Source organism: Seriola dumerili, unplaced genomic scaffold (assembly GCF_002260705.1).
Source record: "Seriola dumerili isolate Sdu_G_001 unplaced genomic scaffold, Sdu_1.0 BDQW01000025.1, whole genome shotgun sequence".
Lineage (NCBI taxonomy): Eukaryota > Metazoa > Chordata > Actinopteri > Carangiformes > Carangidae > Seriola > Seriola dumerili.
In genome coordinates, this window is record NW_019174280.1 from 16,726,263 (window position 1) to 16,739,868 (window position 13,606).

The 13,606-nt window shown below is 43.3% G+C and overlaps 1 protein-coding gene across 5 annotated transcripts in view; it reads right to left on the bottom strand.

The window, feature by feature from the left end:
- Positions 1–13,606, bottom strand: part of gphn (gephyrin) — a 90,752-nt gene that overhangs the window by 36,984 nt on the left and 40,162 nt on the right. For all 5 annotated transcript variants that reach the window (XM_022766584.1, XM_022766576.1, XM_022766568.1 and 2 more), the window contains exons 5-8: positions 11,559–11,653; positions 11,061–11,127; positions 5,417–5,689; positions 3,230–3,364 (exon numbers count right to left, since the gene is read on the bottom strand). In XM_022766584.1, the coding sequence (XP_022622305.1) occupies positions 3,230–3,364; positions 5,417–5,689; positions 11,061–11,127; positions 11,559–11,653 (570 nt within the window). The remainder of the gene's footprint in view (positions 1–3,229; positions 3,365–5,416; positions 5,690–11,060; positions 11,128–11,558; positions 11,654–13,606) is intronic.

Consider the following 13,606-nt stretch of genomic DNA (forward strand, 5'->3'; position numbering starts at 1 on the left):
TTGACACATACACACACAACATTTATGCATCTGCATGAGTGCAACATACACACACAGACACAGGTACAAACACTGACATTTAATTGCTTCCTCACTTTTGCTTAACACACATGCCATCCATCTGAAAACACACACACACACAACCACACACACAAACACACACACACACACACACACACACACACACACCCACACACACACACACACACACACACACACACACCCACACACACACACACACACACACACACACACACCCACACACACACACACACACACACACACACACAATCCCAGAACTTGACAAATGCTACTTGAGCTGGAAATGCTGATACATGACCTGTGTGTATTTATGCATGTTTCTATTTGGCAGGATAGTGCTTCCTTGCTTGCGCTCTGCTCTGTGAGCCGTGGCGTCGGGCCTGCTTGTATGGGAGCAGCAGCAGCAGCAGCAGCCGCAGCAGCAGCAGCAGCAGCTCTGGCAGTGACAAGATTAAGACCTACTCCATACCTTCTCTTCTCAAAGCCACCACGCAGCGCTGCCATCAAGACCCAGCTAACAAACTAACACAGCCCACAGTGGCACATGAAATGCATCAGTGAAGAGAGCCATTCTGGCTCCAGGGACATTGTGTACATACTGTCGGCAGCCGCTTGCAACGTGGGAATTTCAAAGAACATATGGCAGCTTGTCGCTGGGAAACAGCCTGTGTCAGAATCTAAACAAGGTAAAAGCTATACCTAGAAAAGCCATTAACTGTCTGTTATCTGCACATGTACAAAGACACACATGTCCAGACGGGCACGTCACACACAAACGCTGACTAATGCGGTTGGCATGTGATCTTGACAGGCTAGTGATGCTCAAACTGGGTCACTGACAAAGGAAGGCTTCAGTGGAGAGACAGGTGTTAGTGTGTATTTGCATGTTGGAGCAAAGGGAGGTGGGGTGATGGGAGAGGTCTATCTCACTGCATCAGTGGACCCAGCAGCAGCTCTGGGACAACAGCAGAAGCATTAAAGCTCCCCACTGTCCAATTATTTACAGCTACACACTCTGTAGCTCAGCTGAGGTCAAAAAACGCCTTAGCCAAGTCTGAGGCTGTCTAACAACGATCAGTAAAATGAACTACAATCATTGTGAGGCTTGGGAGGCCAGCACGGTGCAGAGGCAAAAAGTAGCATAGATCTATGTCAACGACATTCACGACGTAGCAGCAGAGCAATGAGAAGTTGCATATGACACACAAAGAAGCACAGCTGCAATGTTGGACAACTTTGCTCCCTCCGTAGGAAAACAATGGCAAAAATATTCTAGCACCATGATCATGTGCAGAGGACTTCAGTCAGAACTGCATTCAAAAATAAAAAAATCTTTGTCTTCTGCCAGGTTTAGATCTTTGGGACAAATCAATGTGTATTTTGTGTAAAGCAGCAGCTACATAAAACCTACAAACTGAGGAGTCCAGGATCATTGAGACAAGACTTGCCATCAAACTGGGGCAATAAGATATAATAGTAATGTCTTACTTTCTACATCCACGTTGTTTTCACATCTGGCTGACCAACTGTATATGTTTAAAATGTGTTGCAAGGGTTTGACTTGACCTGTCACCCAAACATTGCTGAGCAGAGAGAGGGAGGGAGAGAGAGAGCGAGAGAGAGACAGCTCTCCTCTGGCTGCTCCCTCTGTCGCATGACCCGCCCATGCACCCGCCCTCCCTCCTCCACTAACATCCCATCCCTCTGTTCCCATGGCAACCCCCCTCATATATTCCCATGGCACCTGCCTGCTGTCCGGGAGACACATGGAGACGTGACACTTACAGATGAGGTGAAAGAGAGAGGAAAGGGAGACAGAGAGAGGGAGAGAGGGAGAGAGAGAGAGAGACAGAGAGACAGAGAGAGGGGGAGAGAGAGTTGACACCATTCGGCATTTTAAAAACCTGCAGGAGAGATTGGTTAAAACACAGAAGGATACTTGGACATTTCATGTTATAGTTTGTTGTATTTAGCATCAAGAGCTGTGTACTGTGTATCTTCAGTTAAACAGGAAACAAGTTAGCACTCCTCATTATAGCCAAATGGCAAAGTCAGCCCCAAAGCAACCTGGGAGTTCTCAACATGTGGTGGATTTTGGTCACAAAACTCAGCATTAAGACAATTTCAGGGGAAAAAAGGAGGGACACAAGTTGACAAAATGTTGAAGTATCCCATTGAAGCATGGACAGACAAAGCAGACTGAGGGTATATAGTTACAAACATTGCAATGTGTTGAATTAAACCTCGGGGAATAATACTGTAAGCGAACGCATCCAAGCATAAGACCCACAACCTGCTGTCTCCGTAAACACACAAAAACACACACGCGCACACAAACGAGGGGTTTCACATATAAAACACATTGAAACAAACACAAAAAATACAACTCTGCCAAGTTGAGACACTGAAAGAGAACAGGACAGTGTGATGTGTTGTTGGTGTGTGTGTGTGTGTGAGCATGTAGGGACACTGTTTAGTAATCTTATATAAGATCATCTGAACTAAAATTAAGACTATAAATAGAAATGAAAAACATATTTCAGCAGGTAGAATACAATAAAATAAAGTTGATGAAAAAAGGAAAATAGTAAAACCTTTCCACCCCCAAACAATAACTCACATAAGTGAATGAATCAAAATTAGAAATATACGTCTTTTGATTTTTAAAGGCTAGAAACTGACAAGCATTATAATATGTTTGTACACAAAATAGCAAACTGTGCAGATACAGTAAAGCCGCTCTGCAGAGGTACGTTTTGCTCGGGCAGGGTGTGTGCATCTGTGCGCGTTCTGTATACGCATGTGTGTGTTGATGGAGGTGTATGTTCTTGAACTCCAGTCCTGGTTGTAGAGTGAGGCCTGTTGGCTCACTTTAACTTATCTTTTTTACATTTCCGCTTTTGTATGGATAAAAAAAAAAAAAAAAAAATCTAGAAAATAAAACAAATCAAATCAGGACATGTAAATCATGTAACACGCTTTAGAGTTGCTTGTATATCACGCAGTCACCTGTTTGACCTTCCTTACTTTAACTTATACTAAGCTAACATGAGAGTGGTTGAAACCAGGTTGGGTACCACTGATTAAGGGGAAAGATAAGAGGAAGTGTTTAAGTTTAGGAAATAAATCAGTACAACAATGGTGCATCTGTATTTGTGTAAATGTGTGTGTGAGCGTACAAACTCACTTTGGGCGTGGGACAGGAAGCCGTAGAGAGTCGGGAGGTGGCCTGTGCGCGGGGCGACTCCGAGGGCGTGGTGCTGAGAGAGGCTGTATCCCTGGGCAACACCTGCACACCCCGCGAGATAATGGAGTCTGGGATCTGAGATCACACACACAAACACACACACACACACATACGCAGACACACGTGCATATAAACACCACACACACACCATATACAGGCACGCACACACATGGTGATGGTGAAGATCCAGGAAGCCACAAATACACACAATACAATATCCAGACACTATAAACTTATATATACAGTCCAGACACACACTCACAACCAGCCCAGAGGACAAACACCTCAACATCTCTGATATCTGGTTGTCAAACTTAAATGACGTTGATGCAGATGAAAGACAAATTATGATGACAAATAAAAGTGTTGAGATTTCGGGGTGTTGAGTCTTACCAACATCCATCTGTGACTGGACAATGAGGTGGGATGTTACCCTGACAACAGAGCCTTAGAGCAGTTCCAGGCTGCAGACCGGGGCAGGATGGGATGATGGGTATGATGTTGCATGTGAGTGGACAGAGCAGACACACACACATGATGACGATATGTAAAAGGATAAGTTTTGTTTTTTACCTATTTTACTTTTAATAACCATGACGTATCTCACTTTTTAATAACAGGAAGCACTCAGTGTCCGCATATGTATTACTGATAAAAAATGACAACTTCCTGCTTCCGGTAAATATGCAGATGCAAGAAATAAAGTTTGAAATAAAATCAAGAAAGAAAACTTGGTTCCCACTTTAGGTGCTGGGGCAATGGTAACAAACGTCATTTATAACAAGGCCAGGCCCGCGTCTACAGCTCCTCCAAAGGCTGCAAAGACATGCAGCCCTGGTCAACTTGTAAAGTTGGGAAATACTGTCTCGTGTGATGCAGTGAAAAAGCCACATCACAGTGTGATCAATGGAAGCCAGGCATTGTTCTAATGCTGCTTCATAGATATGTTGAAGTTATACTGACACATTTACCATTGACCTGGTACTCATGCTCTTAATTTGAATATCACAGAACTTGGCCAAGTTTCTCTGTTTTTTTTTTTTATACGCTGTCGGCTATTTAAGAAAAAAACTGTGGTAAATTTGACTGGAAAAGCTCATGAGGAGCACCTGAATACTTCTGGTCTCTTTGAGGCTGGACGATCTCATGTGGGGAAGAGGCACAAGTCTGACAAATATGGACCAGGTCCAGCGTCTAACCCCAAAAAAGGGACATACAATAAATACAATAAAATACATACAGTAAAAATGTTTGACTGTGAACTTCCTGTTTTTGAAAGAGAGATTTATCACAGATTGTGACGGTGTAAATGACTGCTCAGTGGTTAAGCACAGCAGAAAGCAGTGGATGAGACATTACATTAAGGTAAGGATTGAAAAACAGTGAATCAGTCATCTAAAGGTGCTACCTGTAGCATTTTTAAACATCACTGTATCATGATCAAAGTAACTGTAAACCTTTGGTATAATAACAGACCGTCTCCGCTTTTAGCGCGCTGAAAAATGAAACCATGAAATTCTTCAAACCTTAATCACACATCTGACAGAAGTACATCTTGTAACTTATGCTTTCTCTGATTTCAGTGTTATCAAAGAGAACATTAACCTACTTCATGTTTATATGTATTGACAGCCACAGCAGCGACAGCTGCCATAGATCCAAAGAGTAATGTAATCTTTTTTATTTTTTCTATTTTGCATAATAAGCCTACTCCTATTTCCTCCTGAGCACGTGCCAAAATTCAATTAAGCTAATCTCACTGGTCGATCTGTCTTCCAACCCTAAAAAAATGCATCTGTCAGATTGTCCCATTTTATATCAGTAGGACAAACTGGATAAATCCTACACATTTCCCACATGTTAATATTGTTTGTTTCCTCATTTTCTTTACTGAAGAAATGAAGTTTCCTGTGACACCCTCAGCACCCTGGCGTAGCATTCACAGTTCATAGCAATTTTGTTCTTAATTACTTTAGAAAAGACTCATTGATGTTAAGATCCTGCATGCAGCACCTTTAACACATGCTTGTACTGTGTGAATGATGTGTGAACATGTAATGATGACAGCTTGAAATGGATGGAGTCAGATCCATGAACTCTGCCCTCTCCTCTCCTCCGCCCCGATACCTTGGCGGCGATGGATGCGGCGGTGATGTGGGAGGAGGAGCTGTCCTCGGTGGATGCAACGCCGCTGTCCTTCTTCTCCTCGTCCTCCTCCTCGCACTGCACGCCCTTGTCCTCCGTCTGGCGGCGTGGCGAACTGTTGGGCGGCGGCGAGAGGGGTGGCGGTGGCGACGGCAAGTCCTCCAGCTCGTCTGCCGCCTCCTTTACCTTCACCACCGCGTCCCGCAGAAGGTCGATTGCGTGCGGCAATGCCGGCAGGATGAACTGGAAGCATTCCTGGGAGGGAGGATGGAGCGGGGAGAGGAGAGAAACAGTATGGGTGACATGGACAGTTGTCTTGCAGCCAAGAAGAAGATATGTGCTATTTTCTCCTTAAGTGTCACTGATGTAACTTAATAATAGTAAATAATAAATACTGTAAATTCTCAAATGAAGCTGATATTCAAATAATGGCAGAGTCTCAAATGACTGCTGGGGCCTTGGCCAGCATGAATAAATATACCCAACGAAAGCCAGTAAAATAACGCTGGTGGTGTTACTACCTGTTAAATTTCCACAGCACTAAATACATCAGTGCAACAAAAAAAGTGACATCATACTCACTACCCTGCCGTTCTGTGTGTCTGTTTTTGACAGAAATAGTGTTTTCACTCACTAATCTCTACTACTTGGCTTTTGTTTTTTTTCCCCCAATCACAGTTAAGATACTGTCATTGAAACTGTGAAAGACTCACAACCTCTCTCAAGTACACCGTGCTTTATTCACCAATCATCTTAAAGCACGGTGTACTAGAGAGGAGGTGTGTGTGTGTGTGTGTGTGTGTGTGTGTGTGTGTGTGTGTGTGTGTGTGTCTGTGTGTGTGTCTGTGTGTGTGGTTGTGTGTGCATTCTCAAAGTTCGAGAGCATCACATTAAAAGCCTCAGAGGAAACGGAGAGATTATGCCCTTTGAGCTGCTGGAAGGCTTTTAATGTGAAAACACCCGCGTAGAAAAAAAAAAAAAGAACTGAAGAACTGGAAATAATTAGTGAGCAAAAAACATATTCTGCTCTAAGAGAAAAGAAAAAAAAAGGAAGAGCAATAGATTGTTGAATGTGACATGAGTATGGGCTGAATTAGTGCTGCAGAGTATCCTGAATTCATCAAGGCGACAAGTAAACATGAAAGAAGAGATGAGTTCACATTAACAAGAAACAGCATCCACATCCGAATAAAACGAGAGGAGATCAAAAAGAACAGACTGCATGATACACTATTACCACCAGGAACACTGCAGTCTACTTATAAGTCTACTTATGTCTGTGTAACTAATACAGTGTGTGACCCTGGTTGAGACAGCACAATAAAAAGCAAAGATTTCCCTCTCCACCTCAGCAGATCACAGCGCCTCCCTCTGGCCACATTCATACCAGCCTCGTCCCTCCATCTCCGTTTCCCTCTCCGGTGTCTCTCTGTGTGTCAGTGTGCCTGTGGGCTCCTCGGCTATGCTAAACGCTCCATTCTCCTCACTCCCAAGACAAGAGCTAATCTGTGAAATTATTTATCTTCCTGTGTATTTTAAGCATTGAGAAGATACATTATTAATAATCGCCCACACGCTTTACAGTATCTACGCTGGCTGCCAACCCGGGCTTTCGGAGCAACCTTTCCACTCCATGTCCCCCTTTTATATATATATATATATATATATATATTTTTTTTTTTTTTTTTTTGAAATGTGTGCACACCGCACGCTGGGTTAAATATGACGATGTTCACCTTGATTTGACTGCATTTAAAGTCCGTGGATCCACACGAGGATGCATGGCCTGACTGGAATAGCATCCTCCACCGCTGCGCATGACAAATACACAAAGGAGAACAGAAGGACTCCTCAGACCAGCAGATGAAAGAGGTCGAATGGGTTAATCTCAGTAGTCAACCACGAGCCCGCCAGCCCTGCTCTGTAGCCGCAAGCTAACCTTTCCACCTCATACCCCCCCCCCACTTTCTCACACACACACACACACACACACACACACACACACACACACACACACACACACACACACACACACACACACACACAGAGCCCAAACCCCTCAGCACACAGTAGACTGTTTATGCCTCTTGCTGGTGTGTTTGAAGCCCACATCTGAGCGTTTTTTGAGAGACATGGAAAGGAGGGCCGGGTGGGTCAGGCTGAAGTGGGGAGGGATTGGGCAAAAGAAGGAGTGAGGATGGTGTCAAGGAGCCTGGAGACATTCCTCCTTTCCCATTTTTCTGCTTTCATTGCGTGCCGGCGAAATTTTTTTTTTTAGGTACGTCAGGAGTGGGTTTTTTTTTTTTTTTCTGTTCTTATTCTCTGTTTTGTCCTGGAGGAGAGTAACTGTCAAGAACACTAAAGAGCAGAATCCCTGGATATACTGCCAGCGGAGGAGAAACACAAGCAAGAGAGAGAGAGAGAGAGAGGGATGCAGGGAGAGGGGGAAGGCGCTGCTGTTGCGGTTGCAGGAGAGGACAAGAGAGGACGAGAGACAGAGGAAAAAAAAAAGAGAGATAGAGAGAGAGAGATACAGGGTGAGAGATAGAGAGATTAAGAGAGACAGAGTAGGAGAGAGACAGAGATTCAGTGAGAGAGTCAAACAAAAAGACAGTGAGACAGACAAAAGTGAAGAAAAGACAGGAGAAAGAAGAGATAAAACAGAAACAGGGACAGTAAATAATAACAGATGGAGGGAAGGAAAAAGACAAAAAGAAACATTTATGTTTTAAAGACTTCCCCAGGACAACAGGAAGACATGTTTCAGTTTCTACCCCGCTAGACCACTTGCACAAAAACAGAAATATCAAGCGCAAAACTCCATCATAGGAACATTTTAACATTCTTCATATTGAAAACATACTTATGGACCGATAAGTATGATAGTGTATGTGGAGAGCTCAAACAACGTAAAGGATATTATAACACATTGTTTCAGTTACATATTTCAGTGTTTTTTTTTTTCAAATCATATTTTTCCCCGGGGCCTAGTAGGAAATGTTCCATGGGCTGGTATTGGTCTGCGGCTCAGTGATTGGTAACCACTAACTTTCATTAATCCTGTGACAAAAGAAGCATATTTTTAAAGCGAAGGAGAGCGATAAAAGAGCATTTAGAGAAAGTAGATATGGGCTATGGTGGCCTGAGATATACTGAGCTGTACTGTGCATTTACTTTTTGTCCCCAGAGGGGAGATTTGTTCCCACAGTATGTACATTGTTCATGCCACAGTAAATTAGAAATATCTTTACAGTAAAGAAACACACAGACAGAAACATCCCTGTAGGCTACACATAAACCATACACAGGCACATACATACATAAATAGATAGAGGGGTTAAGTCTTGAATGGACGGAGTTCTCAGCCAGTGACGGATAATGTCCGAGTCACTGAAACAAGGATATGAGTACAATTCAAGTGTGTACATGCAAATATGATAAGTGATCATACACCACCAAGAGCCAACAGGGTGAAACTGTAATCAGTGTTGTGCTTTTGTTGCTGGTGGGGAAAAAAAAAAAAAAAATCTGTCCCACTAGACAGAAATGTCACTGCAGTGTGTAGAAATGTCATCACAGTGGGTATAAATGTCCTCCCCACAGGTAAATACCAGCACTGCAGGTGGAGGAATCATCACCAAAAGCTGAAAATGTTTTGTGATGGATTCATCATCACATGAAAAATCTGTTGCCATAACAGAAAGACGCAGCAAAGCCATCAGTGCAGTGCATCGCTGCTCATGAAAATATCATCGCCATCATCGTCATCACGCCACCGACCGGAGGCGTGAGGAAGTGAGGATGAGCCGGGGTATAGCGGCTCTCTCCAGCTGACAAGCTTTTCTCGACCAAATGATTATTATTATCATTATTATTATCATTAGTGTTATTGCTACTGCTGTTGTGATTATTATTTTGAAAAGCCTGACAAGGAGCCCATCATCATCATCATCGTCATACCCTCACATTCCCTGTAGAAGACTCTACCTTGTCAAAGCGTCTTTGTCCCTGTGGGAAGCTGTCTCTCCTGAGTCCTGATGCTTGATAAAAGCACAATGCTAAATCGCTGGAGAAAGCCTTTAAACATGTTTGTCACGTCAAAACAAACTCTCAACTTAAAGGATTCAGTCTTCCCTCCTGACATTTATTCATAAAAACATTTACATAGTCATGGAAGACTAAAACTTTTTCATTCAAAGTCAAGATGTTGGCACATCAGTCAGGAAGGTTTCTTACCTCTGAGGCTAAAATCATATCCTCACCTCACATTGAGGACAAAACAACAAGATCACATCATTAGATATTTGAGGTATAGTGAATACAAAGGTGTGATTGAACTATCTAAATACAATATGTAGATGCGCTGTATTTTATCTGCAGTGTAAATGAGGCCAAAGAGACAAAACGAGCAGCTAAAAGATGCACAGCCGACACTCTGACATAAGGGGCTTCGTCTGGCTGGCTCAGCCGGACTTCCCCGTTATCTTTATGACAGGAGATCATCGCAATAAAAGCCTGCAATGGGCTGCTTGTGCCGTTAACTTTAACTGGGGGTTGATGAGGGAGACACTAATATGGCAGCAGATGGGGGAGAGGTGGCGTAATTGATTAAAAGAAATACTAAAATCGATCAGGAGAAGCGGGCGCGTAACGAGACAGAGACAGATGTGCAGGTCGGCACAGCAGAGAGGGAGACAGATGGAGGGGGAGACAGAGACAGCAGTGGGTGGACACACACACACACACACACACACACACACACACACACACACACACACACACACACACACACACACAAACACACACATACATACATGCATATATATATATGTACATACACACAAACAAGCTCTCACACACACATATTGTAAACACAAACCCAGACGTACTGTACATCTATATGTTTTTCCATATAGAAATACATCAAAACACAGAAACCACAAACAAAAAAACACACACAGATCTATATGCACACACAACATCGATTAATCATTTAAATGAATGCACACAGAGACACACACAAAGTCATACCCCTCCAAATCCATACACTGCTTCCACACACACACACACACACACACACACACACACACACACACACACACACACACACACACACACACACAAAGATACCGACACGTAGACACATTTACAGATCACAAAACAAAGTGCAGGTGAGAGTCTAAAGTGAAGATGACCTTCACAGTCTTGTTACTAGCACAGCGCTAAGCTAATAGCTGCCCATACGAGCAGGTCATATAGCTCGCTGGCTGCAGCATTCAAAAAACGGGTCACCGGCTGGCGTGTATCCACATTTTGCTGTTTGTGTACAGACGATGTTGTGCACGTTAAAATTTTGCCTCTCATTCACCCATTCACACACCAACGGCAGAGAAAGGTACCGCGTAAGCCTCTCGCCTAACCATCAGGAGCTATCAAGGTCTAGCGTCTTGTTCGAGGACACTTTGGAATGGGGACCGACGTCAGGGATCGAACTGCCAACCCACTAAACACGCTGCTGGTCAGGGGAATCTCTTTTCACTTCAGTTTGCACTGCAGGCTCAACTACACCGAACACTAACATCCACAGGAGAAAGCTCTTGTTACAGCAGTTTGCAGTGTTTCCTACCTGGGAGCCTTTCTTGCTTCCTGGTAAGTTAATGATGAGTGTCTTCCCTCGGATACCGCACACAGGTCTGCAACACACAAACAAGGAGGAAAGTTTAAAGGAACGCAGCAGAGGAAAAAGTGTGCTAGTGCAACGAATACACTTCAGTATGGAGATGTTATAGAAATGCATGCCTCTCCCTCCACCTCAAAGCCTCAATTCATGCTAAACATAATCACAGGTGATAAATTCCTCACTCATCTTTGCGTCTTATATGAAAGAGTGGGATTTCAGCGACAGAAGGGACCTCTGCTCTTTAATGACACTTAATACATAAGTGATGATGTCAGGTGACAGGATATTGATTTTAAATGCTCCTTACGAACAGAGTGACTGGTTAAATTGGGTGTTTTTGTGAAATCCCGTGTGTTTGTGCATTGATGTCTAGATGCCTGTGTCGTAATAAAAGACTGAGGAAAACAAAAGTGTGTGTTTTGGGTTGTGTTTTGTGCGCCTGACCTGGAAAGCATGCCTAGTGGTGTGACGTTGAGGGATCCCATCAGCATTGCCAGAGACATCCCTGGAGCCTCGCGCTCTATCACTTCCTTAGTTGCCTGGAGAAAGGAGAGAATGGAGGAGGAGGGTTGTGAGTGTGATCATAGTCTTCACTAAGCATGTGTCTCATGTTTGGAGCAGTTTCTTCCAACACTGGAGAGTTTACGCCTTCAGCTCGGTTTATTTGGGAAGGTGAGAGGCGTGCCATCTGAGCTAAAAATGCTCGTGCTGTTGCTCCTCCAAGAAAAAGCAGGGTGGTGTTCATTAGAGGTGACAGTATAATCGAATGCAAACTACAAAAAGAGTTTATAAAAAGAGGTGGATGTTGAAATTTTTTCCTCAATCACAGAAAAACAGATAAACAAATATATTCATCACATAAATATTCATCTTGAGTGAATATTTGGTTCACTTGTAATAAGGTAGCCTGAGATTGAAACGATGTTCCAACCAAAAGGCCACTTAGAGGGAGCACACCCCCAACGAGGCCGCTGTCTAACAACATAAACCAGACTTCAGAGAAAAAAATTCAAATTATAGTAAATGATCCGGATCTGCCCCAAAATTGAATGGGTTCTTCCCTGATCCATGTCCAATCCCTCCACCAAGTTCAGGGCAAATCGGCTCAGTTCTTTTTGCGTAATCCTGCTGACAAATAAACACACGGGTGAAAACATAACCTCCTTGGTGGAGGTAATAATGCAATATAATAAACTTTTGTACTATTATTTGGAACAAAGGAAACTAATTGTTAGTGTTAAATACAACTCTACTTGACGAGAAGTTATTTATCATTTTTCCTTGAATGAAATCAGAGAAACTAAGAAAATAAAACCTGACTACTTCTGAATGAATAGAGCTGATGGAAGTCGGTACAATATCAATGTCATATGTAAGAAGAAGAAAACAAAACAAAAAAAAACAACAGGAAATATACTTATAAAGAACAATTCCATTCAAGTCCAGCATCAGCCATATGAGGTAAATACAACTACAAAAGTAATGTGCTTTAAATGCTATGTCTCTGTTGTGGATTTAACTTTACAATGAAGGCAACAGCACAGACAAACAGTGGAAAGTCCTCAACCAACAACATTACGAGGAATGTCAATTAACGAAATAAAATAATAAAACTGTTGCCATGATGAAGATAATAGTCTCACAGCTCAACAACAACCTCCTGAATGCATACCTTGACTCAAAACAACAGGACTGCCCTTCAAATATTGATTTACAATCCCTCTTGCACAATTCATGTCTCAACTGTCTGAAGGCTGAAAAATCCTTATCTGACCTGTCTCCTCCCCATTTACTCCCCCACATTAGCAATCAGGATTGATTTAATCTTTGAAATCAATACAGGAATATGTCTTTTTCTTGGTCGCTCTGTGCAATTAAACACTTTAATGATGAATGAGTTTGTCCTACAGCCTGGGCTTTTATGGCGGGCCGGTTGTTTATCATATTTTGTGCACAGCATACTTTACGTCCTTGCATGATTTGGATTTGGAAGTGGGATCTCATTACACACAAACCAGCGGGGTGCAAACCAGAGCGGTTTCCAGAGATGGTGGTGCTGTCGGTTTCGCCATGTTTGCGGAGATATGTGCGATATATGTGTTTGTTTATGCGCGAGCGCGTATACGTTTGTGGGACTGCGGTTGGTGTGGCACGTTCCTGGCAGAGAGATAGCGGAGAAGATAGCGCCTTCTCCTCCAGCTGTGTGTGTTGGGTGCCCTTGAGTTGAGTGACACTTCAAACGCACCATTAGCGAGGGAGAGGGGAGAGAAAAGACTTCAAAGGAGAGGAGCCACTGATGAGCCATCGTGGGCTTGGACTCAGGAGAGGAGAGGGAGAGAGGGAGGCAGGGAGGGAGGGATGAGGAGAAGGGAAAGAGTGTGGGTGGGACCAAGGAGGGGTGAGACAGAAACAAGAGAGAGAAGGAGGGAGAGAGGGAGAGGGGTGAGGCTGGATTTCTACCTCATCATATAAAGCCGCCGACTGGAAGAAGA